The 26,707-nt window shown below is 38.5% G+C and overlaps 1 protein-coding gene across 2 annotated transcripts; it reads right to left on the reverse strand.

Moving 5' to 3' along the window:
• Positions 1 to 1,436: 1,436 nt before the first annotated feature.
• lrrc3b (leucine rich repeat containing 3B) lies at positions 1,437 to 23,052 on the reverse strand. 2 transcript variants are annotated; one of them, XM_088090571.1, is made up of 2 exons: positions 22,792 to 23,052; positions 1,437 to 7,778 (listed from the first exon to the last, which is right to left on the reverse strand). In XM_088090571.1, the coding sequence occupies exon 2, from the start codon at positions 7,630 to 7,632 to the stop codon at positions 6,850 to 6,852; it is 783 nt and encodes a 260-aa protein (XP_087946697.1). In that variant the 5' UTR covers positions 7,633 to 7,778; positions 22,792 to 23,052; the 3' UTR covers positions 1,437 to 6,849. The 2 variants fall into 2 exon arrangements, with proteins under 2 accessions (XP_087946697.1, XP_042362705.1); XM_042506771.2 differs by lacking the exon at positions 22,792 to 23,052 and adding an exon at positions 20,507 to 20,701.
• Positions 23,053 to 26,707: the final 3,655 nt, after the last annotated feature.

The raw sequence follows: 26,707 nt of genomic DNA on the forward strand, positions 1-26,707 counted from the left end.
CCAGCACAGAAGCTAAGCAACATACTGCTGTGGATGGGGCTGCAGCAAAACATATTTTAGCCATCTAAAAAATCAATATCAGCATAAGTGTACACTATATTTGAATATTTGCTGCTCTTAACCTTAAACAATAGCTGATCGAGGCTGCAGTAGAACAGTGACTCCGCCATTCGCTGGAGTTAAATGTTCAGTGGAGTCTGGTGTTTTTGATTTAATGGCTTCAAATCCCCATTGGTAAGTTTTACAGCAAGGTAAAGCGGTCAAAATATTCTAAAGATAGCATTACACTTGAAGTGATATTGGCTTTTTTTTAGGTGGCTTAAAACTAACCAATAAAGGCAGTTTACTCAGCTCAGTTTGATTATATATACATGGTGCGGCGGTTATCAACCTGGAAGTTATTGTAAATAAGCATTGGGATACAGTCTATAATCTGGCTTTTACTGATACACCTAAATGGAGAAGAGCCACTGTTATTAGTAACACCTGCGTTAAACCAGCAATGACCAGTTCAAATATCTGCTGTGAGAAAAGCCCCATTTTAATCTAGATCTAGTTCATGGGTCAAATACCTTTTATTTATTGTGTATTTGTAGCACATGGAGTGAAATAAATACATATTAACATTAATTTTATTTATTGTATGTATGCTCTAATTCTCATGTTATGTATTGTAAAATTCTACTGCCTCTTGGCCAGGTCACTTTTGAAAAAGAGATTTTATATCTCAATAAGCTTTACCTGGTTAAATAAAAGTTAAATAAATAATAATAAATGTTATTCACAGAAACTTAAATACCAATGTTAGATTTGTAAACTTAAAATTGATGTTGTGGTGCCTTATGCAAACATGGATGCTTAATTTCAAAGTCTGCTGCCCAGTTAAACCCACAGTTTATGGATATAAACCTGTAGTGTCAGACCTTGAGTGTAGATGTGCACAGCAGCTCAGCAGCTCCTCTCTACATTTAGGAAAATGAAATAATTTTCCTCACTGATGTATTATTTCAACCACCTGTCCCTGTTTATGTAACAAGCAGAGTGTTTGTGCGCTGTGAAATCACATTTGTAGGCTCATCTGAATAACGTGCTCTTGGAAAATACCACGCTATTGATTTTTTGACCAGGTGTCTCAAAATACCAATATGATAACAATACCCCTGACCACACCTCATATTAATACCTACAAGCTCATGGGCACACGGATGAGGGGGAAGTACATTTGCTACTTAAAAAAACATATGCTGGCTATGAAAATGACAACTGCTTTGTTCTGAAACTAGCAATGACAGTTGCACTGTTGCTATGTGTTGCTTTGCGCTGGATGTAAGATTGGACCCTATGTTTCACTACCAATTCCTAGGGAAAATTATTACTTTAATGCTATTGTAGCTGTATATTTTTAAATTAACAGAGAAAGAAAATATACCACAAGCCAATGCATACCTCCTTTATTTCATTTTCTGTATGTCATGCCATTACAACACAACCATGATAGTCAGAGCTAACATTTTCATTCTCCGCTGTGAGTTATTCTATCACACCCTGTCGTGCACGGAAAACTGTGATATGGTACAGTGTAGTTTAGTTGAACAGCTCTTTACATCAGCATGGTTGATTCCGTCGATTTTTCTAAGTTGCAAAATAAAAATCGCCAAATCTACTAAACAGTGAGTATTCTAAACTAAGGGAGGCTTATGTGTTCAGAACAAAGACCAGAGGTGCAGAAAGAAGACGTAAATAAAAAAATAAAATGGTAAGAGAAGTATTCAGGCACTTAGAAATACTCTCGGGTCCTTGGCTACACTGTGCTTCATTACATTGTACATGCATTTTGTATTCTATCCTGATCCTGTCATGAGGAGTATGAGGTTGCCTCTACAAGACAAGGCTAAGGGGTTTAGCACATTCAAGAACAACTAATTAAAGGGATTTCAAGTATTTCACACAACATCAACGTTCCTATTTACATGTGATTCTAGTGTTCTCTACCTACATATTCTCATTGCATATCCCCTAAGACGTCATTTTAACAACCATTATTGTACAAATTCTATGACAGACAATTAAAACATGAACTAAGAGGAAATTTCACAATATACCAGCAACACCCAGTATCCAACATTTCATTGTGCAAGAGTTGTTTAGATCATTATTTAAAGTAGTATTTATGAAATGAGCTTTTTAGTGACTTTCCTGTACCTTTACATATCAGTCTTATCTTTCATGGATTGGATTTCTCTGGTCGTATGTTCCAGCTGCTGTGATGGAAGGCAGGCCATTTGAGAAAATGACAGCGTCAATTTTCTCTTCACCCGCTGCTAGGAACATTAGTGTACACAGTGTTATTAAAGGGAAATGATGCATGCACTGGCAGCTTGACTTGAATAGGGATGTTTGCGTTGATTTGTCATGACTGAGATGATCGTATAGTCTGCCATCCCCACCTTTAAGAATTCTGTCCTCCCCTTAAAAGGGTCCGGTAAGAATGAAATCGAGTGAAGGCAAATGGTAACAGTAAACAGTTTTGATTCTGAAGGACTGGAGTGACCACAACACATCAACAAGAAGAGTTCACCGAAACTGACATTTAGTCTTGTGCTTACTTCTGATCGGTACAGATATACAAAGACTGACTCTGATTGACTACAACTGACGAAAGACAACAAGAACAAACATATATTTCGCAAACTAAAGGTACAACCCAGCTACACCCTCTCTACAGATGTTAGACCATTCCCAAATACCTTGGATCCCAAAACATCAAGTAGGACGGTCCTTAATCTCATTTTATGGTCACTTTACCAGCTTTTTCAAGGGTGTTCGGCCACATTTGGATGACTGATGACGACTAGAGATCAAAATCTCTTGAAAAAGCTAATAATTGGAGTGTGAGTTCAGATTATTTTGTGGAAATTACTATTCCCAAGATCAAGAATGAACTGTCTCACTCATTTTAAGATCAGTTTTGGTGCCCCTTTTAAAAATTCTATAGAAAATACACTGTTTCAATTCCCTTACATTCAAGGTCTTCATCAATTTCATTTCTTTACTGTTTCATGCCATAGTATTCAAAAACAATGGATACATTGGATACCATTTACTTTCAGCTAGCTATACCAGGTTTGCTAATGTTGTAAGGCATAAAAATATTAAAAACTAAATTTACGTGCACGTGCACATGCACGTACTAGCAGAATGGCAGTTTAAAGCCAAAGTAATGCATGTATAGTTAAATATTGAATAGCTGAAAGTGACTGAGATTTAAGGGATGGGTTTCTGTAGAGGGATACACTGGATATCCTCCAAATTCTAGGAAAAAGGAAAGCTTTAATGGCCAAGAAAGCTCTTGGCTAAATCTGGAGGAACCCTTGGAATAGGACACACCTTGTCAACCCACAGCAGATCTGGACTTGTTTTGCAGACTCAAGAGGAGACTGATGCTGAACTGGGACACCATGTTTCTCTCCTATATTTTGTCTTCTCTGGTAATGAAGTAAAAGGGGAGAGGAAGGAATCTGAAACGCTGTACTGACAATAATCTGAAATAATTGCTACACATAGCACCATAAACTAAAGTAATATAACATGTACCGTTCTGTTTCCAACATGGGGACATATTTTCAAATTCAAGATTTCTGCATTGTATGAGCATATTTTATGGAATTTAAGTACTGCAAAATAAGATTGAACACAGGCATAGATTTAAAGCATGCAACCCTGTGCTGATGCTTTTTGTAGGATTAGGTCTGTTTTAGGTCAATATTTTTAAGAACTACATGGTGTTACATATTCCTCATTGACAAATGTTATATTAATTTTTGTAAGAGTTTGTGAAAAAGTATATCATTGCAAGGCAGATAAGTAAATCTAGTGTAAATAAACATTAACATTAAATAAACATTGATATGACCACTGAAATATTTCCGTCTTGCAAAAGTCAAACTTGTTTATATTAGATATTTAAGGGCATTAAAATCTTTTTTTAAACTGTTAGCAGCAATCCTTGATGGATTTGTGGATAGTGGCAGAATTGTTAATAGCAAAGACTCACTGTATGGTAGGTTGGTATGGTATGTATAACAATATACTATCATGTATTACTGACAGATTATTCTGGGTTTTACTACACACCAAATTCTTAAGTTATAAAAGGGAAACTTTTTTGTTATAACAACAAATCGCTTTTTTTAAGACACATTTGTTATCACACACAAGGGTGTAGGTTATACTATATAAAATGTTCTCCTATTCCCAAAATAAGCAATGAACCTTCAGACTCAATAAATGTTTTATTTCTGTCTTTTGCTGTATTATTCCAATTGAGATATGAGAAGTATTTCTAAATCAAACCAGATCAATTAATTATTTTTTACCCAAAAATGCAGAGGATTTTAGGGCCCTTTATCAGCCCTGAGTACTGTCTAAAGTATTCCTCAAAGCTTGCATACAGCCTTAACGACCCCAACCAAGAAAGTAGAGCAGCTTGCGTGTTGCCTGAGAGGCAAAGTGTTGTACAAAAAGTTTGTATTTCCCTCATTATTGCTTGTAAAGTGTATGTGCTGCAAGCAAGTAATCACTGAAGGTGACTCAGACAAGCATATTAACATGCTGATTAAGGCAGAGCTTCTTCCATCTGGCTTTTGGTTGCTGGACAGTAAGAATGTGGTTTTGTTTACCATTTTTTAAAACTTTGTGACTAGTTTTTCATGATTGATTTTGTAACTTTACGTTATTTTAATAAGTGGCAGTAAACTGTTTTAGGTTCCTGCCTTCTTTTCAGGCTTTGATTGTATATTTTCATAACATAATTTGAAAATATTTTTAATTAGCTAAGTGGGTATGTGTATGATATTGTGTAAAGATAACAGATTAATGATATGATAAGATAAGATAAAATGAAATGTTGTTATAACGATAAAAGTTTTCTTGTTAAAATCAAATAATTTGGTATATAGCACCCTTATGACGAGAAACTAAGTCATGTTCTTCGACAGAACTTTTTTGAGATGATGGCAGCAATAGTGACCACTGTTGATAAGTTCCCCTCATAAACCCTCTGCTGATTGCAGATGATGAGGCCCAATGCTACACAGGAGCCACCAATTTGCCATGTCATTTTAGCTAAAAAAACTTATTTCAAGCCTCAAAACAAATCATAATCGGGATTGGAATGTGGCTGTCAAATTTCTGTATAAAACATATAATCCACAATGCTATTATTGAAAAATAACATCCATATTTGCCTCCAAAGAGTGCATTATTGTTCAATAGCTGCACAAGTTGGAGTACATTACCCTGCTTATTGGCACTATCTTGTTTAACTTTGTAATTAAAATTACATTCTGAATTCAACAAAGAGAAGCTGTAGCCTCGCAAGAGCTGAAATCAACCTCGATCCAGTGAAGATAATTAATTGAAATGTCAGTGAGAACCCTGCGTCAGCTAATTGTGGTTATCTGAAAATAACCCACACCTCTGAGCAATCAGGATGCTATGGAAGCCCATTCTTTCCTGGAAAAGAAAAAAAAAAAAGAAATGCGAATGAAAAAAGTAGATGGTAAATCAAAATTACAAGAGTAAGTCAATTAATTAAGTTAATTTTGAGATGCTAGGTTATATAAATTATTTAGGGAGATACCAAATGCAGTAGTAAATGTGTATTTTCTACTGTACTAGCCATTTTGTGAAATGATGTGCACATAATGTGCTCTTTCCACCACACACCCTATGACAAGACACATCATCAGTGGAAAAAAGCAATATGTAAAATGTTGACAGATTAATGTGGGCAAGACTGCAGTATAGTGATCTCTGGAAACAACTGGCTCTAAACTTTTAAAAACAAGATTTTAAAGTGATTTGATATATGACAATTCTGAGTTAGGATCACATTATTTTGACACCATATATCTCATAATTTTGACTCCATACAAGTCTACGTTTGACTGAGTAACTCATATTTTTTAACCTAATCTTTATTAAGTGTAATAATTTTGAGTATTTTTCATTTTTAATCATTCTTTACTTTCAGTTCGTTTTTTTTTTCTTGACATAAATGGGCTTCCATGGGGTCCAGTGTTCTTCATAGCCGTGACATAATTTATTAAATGATTCAGTGAGTGCCTACTGCCTCTGTTAAATTTGTCTTCAATTTGATTTGTCTATATCAGAACAGGCTACCACAGCTGAAGGCAAACAGGGAGAAAAGACTACCTCGTATCTGCATACCCCATATCCAAGGCTTTAATGGTCTACGTATTACATAATGTACAGATCAAATAGTCTTCATAAGCAGTCCATGGCTTCAGAAATGTTGACATTTCTGTGCAGAACTTCTAATATAAATATTCAAAATTACATTTTAATGGGCATGACAGATGCGGTTGGTTTAGCAAGTGTTTGAAATGTGCATTTCATTATGGGCTTTAAGATCCCAAAATTAGGGCTCTGGGAAATTAAGTTTAGGGTGTTATGTCTTACAAATATATTTCTAGATATTCCAAATTTTCATCTACAAAAATCCATATCATGTCAATATTTAACCTGAGTTTCAAATTTCAAAGCTCCGTATGCATTGGTTTTTTTTTTTTTTGTAGAAAAGATAATATTGGTGTTAGACTATTCAACTCTGTGGCCTTCCCTCTCTTCCCATCTCACATCAGTCATGAACAAACCCTGGTGCGGACATACAACAGAATTTCCAAAATACAAAGATTTCTCAGCAGATTTGATGCTCACATCACCTAAAAGTTTCAAATAGTAAACACTATAAATGGGGGTCCTTTTACAATAAACATTTTGGTGTTCTTTAGGTTTGTGTGGGATGGAGTCACTTTGACGCTGCTGTCAGACAACGGTGCTTATGTCGTCAGCCTCGTCTGGTTTCTTGGGCTTGCTGGGGAGAGACTTGAGATACTCCAGGTGGCGTCTGGCGTCCTCCTGGTTCTGACGGACATAATACACCACATATGAAATGACCATGGCAAACCAACCGAACATGGTCACCAACATAGCGTAGTCTGTGGTCCTTTTTGCCAAGTTACAGAGGTCAGTGTCCACCGCCAAGAAAGGTCGACCCTCATGGTCACGAAGCTCCGAACTCCTGCAGAGGACCCTTGCGGCAGCCTCGTGGTTGTGGGCCATTCCACCGATGGCCTGCTGGAGGGCGCAGTCACAATGCCAAGGGTTATCATCCACAATGACGCGAGCTTTGAGCCGAGCAAAGGCATCCTTGTGTACGCTAGTGATGCGATTGTGGGAGAGGTCCAGCACCTGTAACGTCGCCTCTATGCCACTGAAGGCACCTTCCCCTAAGGTCTCCACCGCGTTGTATGACAGATTGAGCTCCCTCAAAAGTCTGAGTCCATGGAAGGCTTGATCGGGCACAGCGCCTATCTGGTTGTGGTCCAGCCTCAGCAGGACAGTGTCGGCCGGGAGGCTGGGGGGGATCTCTTTGAGGCGGGACTGACTGCATGTAACGTTGTAGCCGTGGAGATGGGAGTCGCGTTGGCAGATGCAGCCCTTGGGACACATGCTGGCCGAGGGGAAGCACAGGGCCATGAGAACAAGGCTCTGAAGGAGCAGGCACATGGGGATGGAGCGCGACAGCCACAAGTCCAGCAAAGTCATACTGACTGGCTGTCAGCAGCATCCCGCCTGGGGCCACTACACCGCCACTGGTCCCCTACACACATCGCATTTTGGCAACTGGTCCTCACTGTCTGCCCACTGAAGATACTGGTGTTTGAAAAGATGTTATCATGTTGCGTTGAGGCCTGAAACAAAATCAAACAGAAAGACAGGGTGAATAAATAGGGCAAACCATTAATAATTTTATCCCATGTTATTTTATGCATTTTATTTTAATTATCACCGGCTGTTTAAATTTCTTGGGTTAGCTTGATGTGATTGTTGGCCATTTGAAAGGAGCCCATATTTTTAAGTAAGTGTGTCCTGATTGCATTTTGGGTTTGCTCTGAGAATGAGCCACACACAAGGTCACAGTGACATTGACCTTTGACCACCAAATTCAAATCACATCACTGAGTCCAAGTGGATGTTTTTGCCAAATTTTTAAAAATTGAGAGTGGGAAGACCAGGTCATAGTGACCTCTGACTCCCAAAATGTAATCAGTTCATCACTGAGTCCAAGTCAACATTTGCACCACTTGAAATTCCCTCAAAGCCTTCTCAGGATATTGTGTTCACAAGAACGAGATGAAAGCAAGGTCATAGTGACCTTGACCTCTGACTACCAAATTCTTATCAGTTGATCACCAAATCCAAGTGGACGTTTGTGCCATAAAAAAAATTCCTCAAGGCCTTACTGAGATGTAGCGATCACGAGAATGAGACAGATGCACGGTCATAGTGACCTTTGACCACCAAAATCTAAATAATTGATTCAGTCCAAGTGGACGTTTGTGTCAAATTTGAAGAAATTCCATCAAAGTGTTCTAAAAACATACTGCATTCAAAAAAAAAATGGGACAGACAGACAACAGACATGCCTCTAGAGGTATCAGAGGCATGAAAACATCCCTGTGTTAAAACAACACAAAAGGATGTGTTGGTCAGGGCATGTTGCTTCAGGTTCTTACATCTTACATCATATTAATCTGTCTTACTGAAGCAACATACTATATAAACAATGGGGCCTTGTTATTAAATGGAGAGATTTTATATATACTGCAAGTCTCCCATGACCTGAATTCTGTTCAAAGGCAACAGTACCAAAGTGTGCAGCTCAAAGGGAAAGAATGAGTGTCTGGTCTACCTTGTTTTTTAGCGTTTTATTGGAACATAAGTGGACATTTTGGAAAGCTGCCATTCTTGCACCCTCATTAATCTCTGATTCTTATGCAGCTGTGTCAGAAAATACTGTTTGGGTCATAAAATTAGTTTAAATCAGCTTTAGTTAATGATATGATGGCAAGCATCACAATCTGTCTGCAGAACCCTCTCAAATAGGGTGTGAATTGCAGTGCAACCATTAGCTTTATTTAGCAGTGTAATGCACAAAGAAGGATCAATGGGACAAAAAAGCCTAGGCGTAAGCATAAAAAAATCCCAAACCTTTGGTAACCCTCCAAATGGTGGCATTGTCTACCTCACCTATGCCTAAACAACAGCCATCAACGATGCGCTTTTATGATATGCATGTATACTAAATAAACATGATTGAAATTATCTATCTAAACATTCATGCACTTATTTGTGGTTGACAAAGGTGACTAATTCTACATCATCCACCTCATACTGATCTCAGTCACATCTTATTGTCAGAGTGACTCACAGTCTCACAGCAGATCACATAAAGAGATAACAGCTTTATAACCTGTGGTGTTCACATTAACGCCTTGTTCCCGCGTACATGGGTATTTTTGAGACCATTTATTCTTTCCTTTTTCGGTTTTCAGAAGAAAGAGATGCTGGCCAATCAGAACATTGAAAAACAGCTATTACCAGAAGATTATGATGTGTCTGTTCCTCAGTCGAAGAGTAACTGTGCATTTATGTGTAAACGTGTAAAAAGTCCTTTTTAGCAAGGTTAGAGCCGGCCTTAATTTGGCCACATCCATCATCACACTAAATGTCAACTTAGTTGAGACATATTTTTATGTTGTTTTTTATTTTGTCGTTGCATTTTCTGTGTGTTTACACTTGTGTTTCTTATTGCATTGTGAAATTTAACCTTTTTTCTGGGTGTAGGCTTCAAATAAGCCCACTCAGTTCTTTGCTTCTCCCTGCACTGTATACTTTCTTATTTTTGTCATATAAAAGGTCTGTTTTCAGTAGGGTTGAACTGAGTACTTGGATGAAGTTATCTGGTACAGTGTGTATTTTTTACGAGTGCCCCATCATCCGAGTAAAATGCATCAATATCTGTACCCGTGAGCTGTGTTCAATCTCTTAATCATGTGATCAAAAACGATCTGAAGCTCAATTCTGAGACTGTTCTGAGTGTTTTTTAAAAAAAAACTCATTTGCAGTTCAAACTCCACTCCAGTTGGATCCAGCTTGCATGTAGACAAAAGGCAAAAACACATAGGAAAAAAATACATTTTCAAACACACCCAGGCCTCAGTGTCCTTTATACCATCATCCACAGAAAGAAGCATGTAATGCACGTGCTCAACTATTCTTCTCTAATCACTGCAATGTTCTGTATGTGTCCACTACCCAGTGAATAAAACTTATCTGAAACAGCCACTGAATAGGACCTGAAAGAGTCTTTTTCTTCGTCAGTTCCAACATCATAATAAATGTTCGTATTCTTTCATGAAAGCTTTGACGATTACTGTACTTTGAGCCTGGAAACTCTCTTTTAGGAAAAATGTGATAAAACATAGAAAGTGATATGTTTTAAAGTTTAAAACACATTAGGGCTAAGAGGAATTCGATTTAAAATTCCCGGGGGGGAGCAGCTAATGGTGCTAAATAATGGCGCTAAACCACAGCAACAGTGCTGACATGAGATAAGGTGTTAACCAGGGGGGAACTGAAGAGAGAGCGTTATGATGCTATCCCAGCATTAGCAGTAACCAGTGGTGGAGGAAGTATGCTATGCAGATTCTTTACTTAAGTAAAAGTACTAACACTACCCTATAAAAATACTCTGTCACAAGTAAAAGTCCTGCATTGAAAATGGTTCTTAAGTAAAAGTAAGTATAATCAGGAGCATGTAATATTTATAGTATAAGTATCCAATAAAGAAAAAACAAAAACCGCTCCTCAAAAACTCAAAATTTGAAAATGACTAAATTGTTTCAACAAAAATACTGGCCAGTTACTTTTCCGTCAATCAGCTACTTGATCAAATGTTTTAGTTGTTCTTGTAAAATTATTGAGGAGTCTAATTTATCATATTTTATAAACTTTGCTTACTCTTTTTATGCAAAAATCTAAATTTGTAATGTAACTAGTAACTAACTAGTTTTCAAATAAATGTAGTGAAGTAAAAGGTACAGTATTTTCCTTTGAAATGTAGTGGAGTAATAGTATAAATTGGAATGAAAAGAAGAGACTTAAGTTAAATACAAGTACTTGATATCTGTACTTAAGTGCAGTGCTTGAGTAAAAGTACTTATCCCACCACTGGCAACCGTTGTATGAGCGCAGTGTAAAGTGGCAGCAAAGAGCTAGCCAGTGGGCAGACCACATATATTAATATGCAGACAAGGCCGAACCGGTTTACCAAAGCAAAACACAAAGAAGCTCGGATTACAACACACACAGAGGGAGCGTGACTTCAAGGCAAGGCAAATAGATTTTTCTGAGACCTTGAGGAGGATTAAAAAAAGATGCAATAATATATAATATCTAACAACAGCCTATGAGGAACTGGAGAGGCGAGGGATCATCTGTTTTCTGCCACAAAGTGAGGACCAGTGGCTCCCAGGCCACCGTCAAGCTGTTTATCCAGCTGCTGCTCTGCCACAAGAGACAAAACCTGTTGCTGTATGGAAACAGGTTTTGTGCTGGATCTATTAAACCTGCCAGACATGATCATAAATTATCTCACCTACCTGTTTGTGCACGGCACATTTGAAATAAAAGTGGATCCACAGTGAGGGGGGAAAATAGCAGAGAACAGTATAACTGAAATATAATGGGGAGGATCCTAATTCTCAGTTTTTGTTGAGAATGTTACTAAAAGAGCTATACCTAACTCAGAATTATGTTCCATATGAATAATTGACTGTTTTTGAAGCCCTAACAAAGGCCGGTGTTTGGTCGAAACATGTTGGCTTTTTAAATTATTTAGCCACTACAATAAAGGCTTTTTAAGGTAAATCCTCCTCGCTTTTTGCGTTTTGGAGTGCCTGGATTTCCTTCTCGCCTTATCATGAATATTTGACTATTCCCTCCTTTTCTTCCAAATGGAGTTTGAACAGGTTGTGGCGGGACATGCAGTGTGACAACAACATTCAATTAATATAGTTAATGAGCAAAGTTTTTGTTGAAACTAGGTATCAAGCAAAAGCCAAAGACTGTACTGTATTAAATTGCTGTGAGCTGTAAATTCACCACTTCTAAGCAGAAGGCAGATGGTAACTTTATCTCAGAGCCTGACCAAGCAAAGGCTATCCTCCTCCGTGTAAGTGAGGAGCCGTCATTCTGCAACTAAATCTGGGGAACCAAACCTCCCCAAAAATACAGAGCGTAGCACACTGACTGACAAAATCAGCATCTCAGTGAACTGAGGCATCTCCGACTGATGATTCAAATGTTCGACCTTCAGGGGGTAGCCCTAGTTTCTGATAATATAAAGAAGTAATGGAGATGTCTTAATGCCATTTCAAAGAAACCCAACATTTCCTACTACTTATAGTCCAAATTTAGAGTTTTGAACTGACTATACCAGGGTTGGCTTTTATGATGAGGGGGTCAAAGGAAACACAATATTTATCGAGAAAGTTATGTGGCACTTGTTAATCAAAAGCTCTACAAAAACAAGACAACCTGGCCAAAAAAGTATGGGATGAATTAAATCTTTTTTTAAAAAAAAAAGCAGCCAAAGTATTAAAAGTCAGCCTGGGGAAAACATGAATGTCTGTACCAAATATTATGACCATACATCTGATACTTGTTGAGACATTTCACTCAAAACTACAAATGTCAACCTCATGGTGGAACTAGAGGAAAAAAATAACCAAAGTTATTAAGATTCATCTGCAGCACAGCATAGAAGTGTTGTTGCTACTTGTTAAGATATTTCAGTCTGGACCAAAGTGATGGACCGCCAAAACATTTCCTTCTCTTGAGCCCCACAGCCAGCATGACTCAAAAAATTGAGCTGTCAGATGGAATTTGGAGCCATTAACTTGAGGGTGCTTTTAGATGACAAGAATATGCTTCTGTGTGAAGTCTTATTTCTGTGTATTTTACCGACAGCCGTGTTGTAGAGTATGGTCCTAAACAGCTCAAGGCTTGCAGATGTGTCTTGTGCCAATATCTGGTTTTGAACATTTTCTTAGCTTAGTTTTTGTTTATCACATGTTTAAATAAAAATCCACCTGTTTAAAGGTCCAGAGTGTACAATTTTTACCAAAAATTATTCCCAGAGGTCTATTCCTAAGCAAAACAAATGGACCAGGTGATTCAAACCGATAAAAACACAGAATAAAGCAGTTTTAGAAATCAATCAACATCCTCATCACGATTGGGCTTCTAACTATGATGGCTGATGCAAAAACATGAATGGCCCTAAAGCCAGTTTTTGGTGTGTTTATTTTAGACTATTGTAGAAACATGGTGGTGCAACATGGCGAGATACAAAATAACTACAAAATGACAAAAGAATAACAGAAAAACCCCTTACAATTACCTCAAAGAGACACATAACACTCACAAGGAGACATACAAGCACAAAAAGATCCATAACAGCACAAAGTCAAACAATGGGAAACAGCATTTTGAGGCTGAAAAAATCTATACATAGACCAAAATCTGAATCTCCAAATATGAGGAACACTGCTGGGAAGCTAGATAAAGAAATAAAACCCCCCAAAAATAAGCAAAATATAGTAATGGAGCTGCCCTTTAACTGTGAAGTTTTAGTTGCAGAAAATGCTCATATGAATCATTTTAGCTTTAAATTTGGTCATTTTAGAAGGCAGAAAAGGACCTATTTTATGCTGTTGATGTCTAGGAACGAGGTGTTCTGTCTTTCAGAATTGACTCCATGGCTTACATGTTCAGGCCGTACATATAAATTACAGCCTGTTGTGGAGCAGGGAAGATGCAGCAGGGGAGACTTCAAAAGCCAGCCTGAAGTGAGACAGTGTGACCTCTGTGACCTCTGTTCTATCACTCTGCATTTGATATTAGATGTTAAAAAACTGCCGTGCGGGTATTGAGAGAGGTTCTTTTTAATTTGAGACAGAGAACAATCTACTCTCTCCTTTCCATCCCTGTGAAACACGATTCCATTTAACCTTCTGAACTACAGTCTCACACCATCTCATCTCATCTACAGCCTAAAACTTCTGCTGTTTTTAAAACTAACCCAAGCTGTAGTATCTGAAATCCAACATCTACCGTTTGGTTAAGCCCCAAATTGAATACAGCAGGATAACCAGATGCTTCCTTACACATGGGGATTTGTATAATACTCTGAGATTGAATGTTTTTGGAAGGTAGGAAGAAAATTGGTGTTCCTACACAGAATTTCAAGCAGTGCGTGCAACCGAGTGGTTTCCTGTGTCAGGTCAGAGGTTCCTGAACAACGCCTACGCAAGAGTTCAATTTTTCTTTGCAGTATTTCAAGGATTCTTGGCCTGGGTTATGAAACCTACCACAATTATTCATTGATTATGTAGCAGTAAATTAAGGTGCCTAATGATTCAAGGCTGGCATGGGAAAAATAATTAAATGGCCCATTCACAGAGACAGAACAATTCTGCTGTGGGCAATTAAAAAAGACATCAAGGAATACACGAACTCTGCTTACTTGGTTTAAGATTGAAACTCTTTTTACTGGATTTCAGGATTGCTAAACCATAACTCAAAGGTGATACAGACTGTGAACTGTGTACACACACTGTGTAAACATCTTTTGTTTCTATGATAAATTTGGTTGAAAGGTGAAGTTTTATTTTAAAACATGTCTAGGTAAATATAATAATGTCAATATGATGATAGGCCTAACTAATTGGTCCGTACAAAATATTGTCCGACCATGTCTAAATGCAAAAGTGTCTCTTCAGCTAGTAATTTTTGTGTCTAAAAATGTTCTCAGAATGGTACAATACAACAAATGCAATGTTTTAGTAATGTTTTCAGCAGCAAGGTTTTTTTTTAGTTCCAAGAACGTTCTTAAAGTTCGGGTAATATCCTCTTTAAACATGAAAAAAAAAAAAGTTTTTTGTTTACATTTTGTCACAAATGTCTGTAATCTCAGGCCTTAATAACATGTTCTGAATGTTGCTTTTAAAACGTTCTTCCTTGTTCTCATATAACATTGTGGGAACGTTTAATAAAAGAAGATTCTATGTTCTTCTATGATGCAGTTAAAACGCTATGTCTTAGTTAGCGTTTAACTTAAGAGGGACATTCTTTGAAATGATAAAACATCCTTAAATGTTCTTTAAACATTAGGTTAAAATGTTTTCTTTAAAACATTATTGTAACTTGAAGGTAACATTAGCCAATGTTGTGGGAATGTTCCCTGCTAGCTGGGTATGCATAGATAGTACAATAAAGATGGACAACATGACCGTCACCAAAAGTCAAACCGAAACATTTTGATCACTCCCTGGTGACTGACTCGAGGTAAAATACCAAAGCAAAAAGATTTTGCCCACAGATTGTTTTTGCCATTGTAGGTATTTCCTCCTGATGGTTGTTAATTTTTGGTTTTAATTAGTTATTTAATGCTGCTTGTTCCAGCAGTAGAGACCAGAGACTGAGCTCTGGTGGTGCACGCTGTGCACTACTTAAAATGAGTTTAATAGCGAGAGGAGCACCTGTACTTTTCAAATTTCTTGCAAATTTTTAGGTAATTTCCTGTTAAGATGCCCATTGACGTCTTTCTGTGATTTTTGAAAGAAATCAAACCAATTTGTTCAGGTTTCACAGGGTTAATAGGGTGATAATATGTCAGTTTTGTGTTTACAATTTATTCTGCTGCTGCCAAGTGGCCAAAAAGATCAGTTTTTGAAGCCCTAAAGTATAATGACTGACATTATTGGAACAGTAACACAAAATAGTTTGGACATTTAAGCTTCGATCAGGATTACTACATCAGTACTGTCACTATGCCAATGACCTGGTGTAAATTAGAAAACAATTAAACACATCACAATTTGCACAACAAATCAGCTAAATATTGACATGCTTAAAATGAAAACCGATACCATCTGGTACGCTGCAGTCACGGTGAGGGACAAGAACAGGCTGCAGCGTATCATCCACGCTGCAGAAAGGGTGATTGACTTCAACCTGCCATCAATCCATGACCTGCACACACCTCCAGGGCCCTGAGGCACGCAGGCAAAATTGTGGCTGACCCCTCTCACCCCGGACACAGACTTTTCGAGACCCATCCCCTCTGGCAAGAGGCTCAAGAACAGTTTCTTCCCCTCCACTGTCATCATTATAAACAATACTCCCCACCCTTCTCCACCGCCCACATGACACAGGCTCTAATCCAGCCTCAGAGTCTGAAAACAATATATTAATGTTAGGCTAAATAAGTTTTTTATGCGTTACATTAACGGACACTGGACTGGATTTTTTTTACATGCACACTGTCAGTTAACTTATTTATTTAGACTGTAGATATTTGCACTGTAAAACCAACTTCTGCACATGTGAACTTCCTCCATTGCACCTTTTGTACATACATTTTGTGTGCTTTATTCTGTTTTTTTCATTTTTATATTTTCAAATTGCGTCTATATTTTTATCTCTTAAACTATTTAAATTCAATATTTTTTATTCTTCCTTTATGTTAGTTGTTTTGCACCAAAACACCAAGTCAAATACCTTGTATATGTAAATGCACTTGGAAAATAAAACAGATTCTGATTCTGATATAGAGGTCTGATTTACACACACCAACCGTCTGTGCATTCTGCCACTGGGTAATGGCTGACTGTTATGGCTCTGCTTTCAAAGGAAGCCAATTTGAGGAAAATAAGGAGTTTTCTTCCTGCATCTAAATTGCCTGCAATCAGGATGTTTGTGCTTTTCCTGAGAAAGTAGGGGCTCGCAATCAAAGAATTATTAGCCTACTGGTAAGAAGTCTGTTTTCTTTACTAAAACGGCAAGGCAGGGCTGGCAGAGCTGACATACCACAGCCTCCAAAACCTCACAGCAAAGACACTTCACTGCAGGTTAGATCGTCAAAGGTCAGACCTCCTCATCTGTGAGAATAAGGGCTGTGTGAAAGCATTGGAGGGGAAGACTGATGGGCTTAATGTTATTAGAATTAAAATGTTTAAAAGATAACGACAGCTAACCAGCTCCTATAGATTTGGGGGGATTACACATGGTATTACTAATTTAACCCATAGTTTTTATCAGTTACTTCATTCTTAAAGGTCCACTAATCAACAATATTATACTAACAATGCATCAAATGGCCATGTGTAATGTTTGGCCTTTCAGTGTCACCAGCAGTATACTGTTTTTTGTAAAGATGCTCCAATAAACCTCTCTACTCTGCCTGCTGAGCAACGATGAGCAAAATGACAAAGTTAGTGATCAATGTGGAGCCTTTAGCATGCTAAAGTGCCAGATATTTTTCTCAGAAGGCCACACAGAACTAAAAGAAGAGTGAATTTTGACTCAAATATTGTATGTGAATACCATAATCCAAATACAAGCTCATCTCCCAGATGCGCATTTGGCAACAATACATGCAATAAGAACTGTATATGGTCACACTGTCAATGTTTTGTTTGTTTTGTTGCCCTCAAGTGGCCAAAAAAAAAGAAGAAAAACAATAATTAAGGCAGCTTTAAAGAGCAGCAGTACAGCCCAATCGATATGAGGATTTTATATTAGCTAATAATTAAATATTCCTTGCAAAAAAAAATGCAACAAAAAAAAAAAAGATTCATCAAGTTAGTAGTTAGTAAATAACCCTAACTAGAAAAGCAGCAGCTGATAGTCAAAGCTGACATATAGTCTAATATGTATTCAGTAGTCACACATCACAATGCCTCGAATTTGACAATTTTTGGCCTCATTGAAATAACTTCATCAGCATTATTTAAACTATTATCTATTGTCTGTTGAGAGCAGACAACCCCTTGCTGCAGCTGGCAGTGGCAACTTTAACATTACTACTACTAAAACTAAAAGTTGGATTGCATAATGTTGCTTTGACAAATAAAGTAGGTTTTTAAAGGTTCATTACTGATACATTTTACCTGCAGCTGCTAAAAACGAATGCTTTTTGCCGTAGTCTTCATTATGACCATTTACATGTAAAAATGCATGTGGAATATGATACGTAAAAACATGACAGAGAGTCTTAATGAGTATTTTACAAAACAATTCTAACATGTTTAGACCTGATATACCTAAATAAGACTACTATCACTGCTTCTATTCACACAAAAATATAATAAATACAGTAGGCCTTAGGTGTCATTATCTGTGCCTATATGATGCTTAACTTTGAGGAGTACAGACATGATTGGACCTTTTTTGTTGTTGTTTACTAGAACTTAGCTGACTTCTCCATGCATCAGTGTTAAACAGCTCTGTTAACTAGGCTAAAGTTCAGACATGCGATCAAAGTAAACAAGAATCTGACGACGCATTTGATACTTGGAACTCTTTTTGATGCTACAGATGCATTTCAGTCTGCACCAAAAAATGTACTGAAGTTTGAAATCCAGCCCTATAAACATTTTATGATTTCGAATTTTAATCTGGACAGTTTCAACGCTTTGATAATGTAACTGCATATTTAACTGAACAAATAAAATGTAACACATTTTCTCAGATCCTGGCTCTGGCCATTTTAGTCACTAAACACTTCACTGGGAAAGCAAAAATAATAAGCATTTATATACAGTATTTATGTGCAATATAATCACTGGAAATGCTGGAAATTGGAGCTATCTATAGATCAGTTTGGCATGTCTCTACACATGCAAACAATGATGAAACCCACTGTGAACATGTCATTTCACACTAAGGTTTCAGATATAAACTGGTTTTAAAGATGATATTCCATGAAACCACTATATTTCCTGAGATGGTATGGTACCATGAAAATACCATTACAACCCCATATCATAGAAAGGCTTCACACGGCAAGTTTTGCTGAAATGATAAGTTGATTAATCTTTTTTGACTATTAATTTGCAAGCTATTATGATAGAAGATTTGATGCTTTTCTGATTTTATATGTTATGAATCGAATAGGTTACTTTTGGGCTTTGGAAATTCAGACAAAACAAGACCTCTGCCAAAAATAAAAAATAAAAAATGATAGTTCAAATAATTGACAGTTGCAGTGCCAGACAAAGTCCCCTTATCTGCAAATAATCAGTACACCAATAATACTCTAAACATGCTATTGCACAAACTGTATCATAAAGGTAAAGTGCCTTTCATGTTGGCAATCACATCAAGATTAAACCTCGTAAATTTCAGCCTTTATTAAGCACAAGACAATAGCACTATGGTCTAATCATTTCACTGTTAAGTAGTCAATGCTGCTGTTATTCCAACAATCTTCTGCCAGGGTCCATAAGAAAAAACAGCTATGTCCAAAAGTTACTAATAGCATATGTGGTTCTGAATACCAATTGGCACTCAGCCTAAAAATAAAACATTAAAGGGGCAGATTTGAATGGAGCTTGTCTCCCTGCTCCAGTGAGACAGGACTCCATAACTGTTGTGGGGTTTACCTCGTCTGACAGGGGTCTGGTTGCCGCCTTGAGAATGTGACAGGCTCTATGAATAACCAAACATGAATCAACACAACCCCCTCTGACCGGGATGCACCTGAGGTCTGCAGGGATACACCGAGAATCCCCCGGAGGTCCAGCTGTTGCCACATGTGGAGAAAAAAAACCCTCCCTGCCTTAACACAACTATTGAATTGCCGCATGCATGTGATTTAAAGCTCTGCTATCATATGACAGACATGGCTTTGCAAACACAGCCTGTCGTTTCTATGAGCTGGGCAAACAGCAGCAGATAACACAACAATTAGCTTCACAAACAGACCTAATGTTATCGGCATTTCCAGTCCAATAAACTTAACATCGCCTCAACTGTGGCCCCGATACGCCTCATAAATGGAAAGAACGTCACGCAAAACTCAGTTTAAATATTTAGCGTTTTCATATATACATCTTTACTGGCTGGCATCACTTGTACGTGTTGTTGACTTTAACTCAGATTCTGAATCTATAGGGGCCACATTATATTTCGGCACACATCTTAGACACCCAGAAACTATTATTTAAATAGCACTTTAACTTTTATGAATGGTTCGCATTGGTCGCTACCGCCCTCCGCTGTGCATTTTATTGGAGAAATATGGTAGGAAACTGCAGGCGAAGCGGGAATAAAGTGGGAATTCTGCATAGCAATGAAGAGCTGAATGTAGCTAATTTACACGCCGAATAATTGTACGGCCTTTTAACATTTCAAATCCTTATTTGGTTTTGTTTTATATGTTGTTTCATTTCGGCAACAACCAAAGAAACATAAAATAGTGCTTTTTTAAATGGCGCCTGGCTGGACGTTCCCTGTGAAAACATCACGCATCAATCTACCTGAGCTGCCGACACCAAATCAAAGCTTAATGTTGTCTAATTGTGAGGGGAGAAAAAACAGAATGCAAAATGCCAAGCTCAATTGCACATTTATAATCCTCCAATATCTTTATTATAGATTAAATATATATTAAAAAAAACAATTCCCCCGTGCAGAAATGGATAAAGCCAGCGAGCATGCAGAGGACAGACAGCGCAAACATAATACAGCAGACAGGCATAAGAGCAACAGGCGTTACAAGTCTCCTCACCTGCAGACACAGTCATCAGCTGGTGAAGTGAAAACGTTCATATCACATGAAGCAGTTCAGACAGGCTGTGAGGGCAGCCTGCCTGCTCAAGTATCCGCTCACTGATGTACAAGTCGCAGTGTGAATTCGCATCTTTACCTTTCAGTATAAAACACTGCACAGGAGTGAATGGGCAGAATGGGAGGGGTTCTCTGTGTGAAGTGAGCAGGGAGCAAAGACCGCGTCCGGTCTCAGCTTTCAGTGTAAAACCGAGTCACTGTTGCAGTAAATAATTACTATGTGAGGTGAAGGATGGAATAGTCAAGGGAGGATTAACTGAGTGCAGATACAAATATATGTATCTATTGTTTGGAATCTTTATAATAATAATAATAATAATAATAATAATAATAATAATAATAATAATAATAATAATAATAATAATAATAATAATAATAATAATAATAATAATAATAATAATAATAATAATAATAATAATAATACTATCGGTCATAGAGTTTGTGTTATCATGTCAGCTATGCCCAGAGTTTAAAACACTATAAATTTGAAAACAATACAAACTTAATGGGATGAAGAAAAACAGCTAAAGGACTGGACTTTCTATCAGAGTTTTTAAACTCACCCTATGCAGGGACAGATGAACCTGTTTGGAGGCCTCAGACTGAAAGTGCAGCCCGTTCTCATTCCGAACTCCTAAAATAGCGCCACTTTGACAGTGCTATTGGCATAAGACTGCAACCTAAAAGTGACCTTCCTCATCCACGTGAAAGGATGGCATCAGGAGAGAGCACGGCTGGACAGAACCAGTCTCGGTGTTATTGTATGTCTGCAGATGGCCTCACTTGAAAACGTGGCTGGATGGAACCTGTTGTGTCTGCATCAGGACGGTGTCAGGTTGAAACGCTGCCGGTAACGACATGATATAATGAGAGAGAGAGAGATGTTTGCTTCCCATCTGGGTGTGATGTTGTTGCCTAAACATAACCACGAGCAGCATCATCCCACCGTGTGTTTATGTTGACAACCTAGCGGCGGCATCGGGGAACGTCAACAAGAAGGATACAGAAAATATCCAAACTACTACACAAACTAACAGTAAAAAGGTTGTTGCTATCCCACAGCTTTCCTCTTTGCCAGTTCCTTTAGCTGAAGAAGGCTATGGGATACAGTTGAAAGCTCCAGAAAAACCTACAGTACAATGTAACTCTTAGGTTCAGAATGTTTTTATCAAAACAGTCTTTAAAGAAGATTTTGTAGCACACAAGATAGTTTGAAGTGATTTATTGATAGTATGACTTGATAATAATGATGGATCCACCTTAGTTTGTCTATTATTTATTTGTTTTTGGTTTTTTTTGTTTTACTCATGTTTAATTTATGTCAGTAAATCTTATTTTATTTTCCAATTTTGAAATATATGGTTTTTGCATTTGACCTGTCAACTGTGACAGTGGAGGCAAGAAAAAGGACAGGAAACATGGGGACAAAGAGGGTAGGTGAGTAAAATTTAGTCCCCAGCCTGAATCAGACTGGGTTATATAGCTGATGTTTTTGATGTTTCTTTACCATATAAGAACTCTGTGATTTAAAGATGTCAGACAAATACACATGCCTTATCTCGCGTTCTATGTTTATGTGTTTTATGCCCAAATAAAACATATTTGCAATCAATCAAATTGTCACAAACGCCAGAGTTTGTTACGTTGATGCTCTGTAAGAATCTGGACTACATGGCAGTTGAGGGAGTACATAAATGTGAAAGTTAGTCAAATGACTAATAAGCTTGCTATTTTTATCTCAGCAGATATAATCAGCTGTTGGCCTCAGGCTATACACACGGTTCTAATCTTTCCAAGTTTAAGCAGTGAAGTTGATGTTACGGAAGATATTTGGAGAGTTGAAAGGACCCTTTTGTTCTGACCGAAGAGCGCTCCTTTGTGTGGGAATGATTAAACTAGACAACATAAAGGGACACATTATTAACGGAACAACAGTATATTACATTCAAGTCATTTTTTGAATAATAAGTTAAAGATTAATGATCCCAGGCTATAGTTCTGCTGTTTCTGTCTCACAGAGCTCTTTTGCCTCCATGGTGAATGGTTGAATGTGACGTTCAGCTGGGTATGCAGCTCTCATTAGTCCGTTTGTCCCCTTGTTGTGTGACAAGCATTTATTGCACAAATAACTAGAGCAGAAACATTAGAAGGTTTTGGCACAAACAGCTACTTGATAATCAAAACCACACCTGAAAACAGCAGATTCGCATATCATGGAGAACCCACCTCCTTCTGCAGGCACTCTGTTGTCGCCTCCTCTTCTCTTTTCTCTTCTCAACATCATTCGTTCAACTTGGACAGTGCTGTGCGCTAATTGTCTGTGTACTTGTGTAATTGTTTGAATATTAAAATTTGTTTTAGGTTTCCAAGTTTTATCCTTCAAAATCCAAATATATCTCACTCCAAGTAGGGTTAGCAAGCAGGTCAGTTCTGATTCATATTGTCAAAATGTAGGTTAAAACTGTAATACGCAAGAAAAGACATTTACTGTGGATCAAAGAAACTGATTCCAGGTGTGTGTGTGTGTGTGTGTGTGTGTGTTGCCATTAGAGAACCTATCTGTGTTTGTGGGCACCAAATTTTGTCCTCTCTCAGGCCATCTGTTTCCCTGTCTTTCTTGTGGGAGACAGACTTAAGACACAGAGACTCATTTCTCCTAAACTTGTGGTCTCAGATTTGCTAAAAACTGTGTCAGCAAGCACTTCCCCCACCTGACAGGTGTGGAAAATCAAGATACTGATTAAACAGCATCATTAGGACATAGCTGCGCCTCTGGTCGGGCACCATGAAAGGCCACTCTAAAACCAATCAAGAATCTCTGCGCAAACCATCAGAAACCATCTCAAGGAAGCTTTGCAAGCTCACCGTCCTCGCCAGGGTCCTGACATGACAGCAGTTCATTGAGTTGAGTGGGCAACTACTCATGTTTGATGGCACTCATGTTGGATTTGGCACTCTGGAAAGGTGTTCTCTTCACAGATGAATCTGTGAGTGAGTTTACACTGTACCGGGCAGATGGCAGATGATATGTTTGGCACTGTTTTCACCAATCATCATCTATGATGTTGTGACTGTGACTTTTCTTTGCCTCCATGGGACTTAAGTCACAACTTATTTGACTGAAGTTATTGGCCAACCAAGCCTCAATTTGATATAGGACATCTTTAGCATAGCTAACCAGCAGATAAACACTGGTAGAATCGATCTGCTCCCTGAATGCACTGCTTTTATTTTGAAAAAGGAATCACCTGGTTTCCTGGTTTTGTCGTGGCTGACTGCAGCAGCTTGATGCAGCTGTGGTGTTCACCATGTAGAGAGGAGATGGAATGAATGGGAAGACATCATTTGGCAGACAGGCAATACATCTTGCATATGTGTATGTGTATTAATGACAACTCAATTCCAAAAGAACAGTTATTGTACCAATCTATTATAAGTAATAGTAGAATTGTGCACCTCCAGCTGCTGGTGTCTTAATATACCGGGAAGGGATTAAAGACATATTTCCTGTCAATATCTGGAGAGCATACCAGTGTCTAAATAATATGACAGAGATCTTTTTGATCAATAGAATACAATATCTCAGCTTTATCCCTGTAGCTGACTGTGAAACCGGGCTGTGCAGTATTAAAGTTATGAGTGTTATCTGCTCATGAAACTGTGTTTCAGCAGGTCACGGTGACATAAAGGGAACCAGGTCGCAGCACCACACATTCCTACCAATCCAGGCCACGGCCGTCTGCCTGGCAGCCAATAATTCCTCATCCTCAGTCAAACCTAACAGGACAAGACATGTATACAGTGATTCAGCTTTGATCCAAGTGTTCACCTCTGATAAGATAACAGTCATACATTAGAGGTTCTCTGATTATGTTTTTTATCTCAGGCAAGAAGCAAACTTTCTGTGTCTGCCTCCATCTGTCCATCAGTCTGTTCGACCAGCTGCAAGCTGCACCAGCATAAACTTTGCTGTGGACATTCACACATTGACCTTCGACCTTTCCCCCTAATTTCACCATCTTGCTTCCTGTTTTCCAAAGGTCATGGTTGGGAGTCTGCCGTGGTTTGTTGATCAATGCATGTCAATTTCCAACATGTTTTTATCCCCGGTCATCACATGCTGCTGCTTTGCAGTGGACTTGCCTGTCTACAAATTACGTTTATGATATCTGTGTCTACTATTTACATTCTGTGATGCCGCTTCTGTAATGCTAACAAATACACATGGTGGGATGGCGTGGCACATGGTTATTTTAAACATAACAAGCACGACAACCAACGCGTCCACAAACACACATGTTGCCACACATGGTTAGGATTATGGGAAGGAGGCACATGGTGAGATGAGGAAAAGAAAAAAAAACTGGAATACTGGACTCCCACATGAAAGTCCGGGGTTTGTTGAAGCCATCCACTGCCCCCCCCATCCGCCCTGTAGGCGCCCTCGCACTCCTTAGATGTTACTGGCACAATTTCAACCTGATGCCATTTTGTGATGTTTCGGGCGCACACAACCAGATCCGTCCGGCTGCATTCTCAAGTGACGTCGGCTGTCTGTATATCAGGCTGACACGGCAGGTGCCATCTGGCCATCTCGCTGTACGGCGGCATATAATAACATCACTGGTCCCGTTCGGCCACATTCTAAACTGATGCCACCAAGGGGCATATCATGTAAATGCAATAGGTGTCTTTAAGCATCAGGATCGTATGCCAAAAGCACTGCCGAGTATTTGACGAGTTCGGAGAGAGAATAGGCAAGAATTTTCTGATCCGCACTCAATTCCAGTTGGTACAGTAAGAACAACACATCTGTCTTGCAGATATTTTTTCTTTACAAGTCAGGCGTTGTCATTTCCCCCAAGTGTTTGCCCGATTTCTCACCAGAAGTTCAAAGCCATTTGGCTGACTTTGTATTCCTTTTAAAAAAATTACAAATGTGAGTAATGTCCATAGATTGTATAAATGATAAACATAGCTACTCTAACATCACCCATTGGTTTGTGGACTCCCATTTGAAGCCTTGGCTCTGCCTTCCCCGTGCTTTTTCTTACTTCTATCTATATATGCTTTCTCTTACTTTTTCCCGCCTTTCTTTTTAGTTTCTCTTTCTCTTCTCCCCTTCTCTTTCCTCATGAATTTGAGGGAAGAAAGTTAGGCAGGACCAGTTATTGCAGGCGTACAGTTTAATCTGAACTCAAAATCACAGGTATGAATCTCCCTCAGACCACAGTTGGGACCAAACAGCCAAACCTTGGTCTGTTTGAAAGAGGTGGTCTCAGTCTGGATTAAACTGAACCGTGATTTGGTTTGTTTTGGGCGTGAAAACATTTTTTGGATAGTTTGGACTTCCGGACTAATTACAGAAAGCTCTGCCAGGCTATCATCAAGTGATAAGAGTAGTGTAGCACCTCAGAGTGTGAGTGCGGTGTAGCGACAGAGTAATGGTGGCTGTGTTCAGAGCCAGCAGGTGCTGCTGATCAAAGCAGATGGGAAATTGCCAGGAGAGTTGTCAAGTGGTCATAAATTGCAGTATAGGTTTTAGTTTGTCCATGAACAGCACAACATAACACAACAAAAAACAAAATGAGTTGCAGTAGCACATTGGGAGAGGAGAAGATGACTTTATAGAGAGTCAGATGGAAAACTCACCAGAACTCCGACACTTTTAAATTATTTTCCGAGAGGATGAAATGGAGAGAATACTTTCAGGTGTGAAAAGGCCTTCAGATGGAGAGGCTGATACCAAGTGCTGCTAACCAAGATAACTGCTCTAAAAGTGGAAGGGAAACCAGAATAAATCTTTGTTACATGAGCAGGACAGATTCAATTCCAGGGGGAAACAAAGGCACGGTTGGTGCCAAAAAGTGGTTTTGGACAGAGGAATGTCCCCTTGCAGCCATGTTTCTCCTCCTTGGCCCAGGCAGAGATTTTGTCATACTTAAAGAGGATGAAGCGAGAGAATCGCCTGAGCTCAGGTCTCAGTTGATCACAATAATGATACGTTTCCTAATCTTTAACATGTGAACCGGAGTGCTTGGACTACAGCACGACTAGAAAAGGAAACAGTCCTCACACAAGAGAACAATCATCACTGGACATCAAAAGATAACATCGTACTTTGAAGATGGGATTTTTATGA

Source organism: Plectropomus leopardus, chromosome 17 (assembly GCF_026936395.1).
Source record: "Plectropomus leopardus strain MGB_pleo_1.0 chromosome 17, ASM2693639v1, whole genome shotgun sequence".
Classification (NCBI taxonomy): domain Eukaryota; kingdom Metazoa; phylum Chordata; class Actinopteri; order Perciformes; family Serranidae; genus Plectropomus; species Plectropomus leopardus.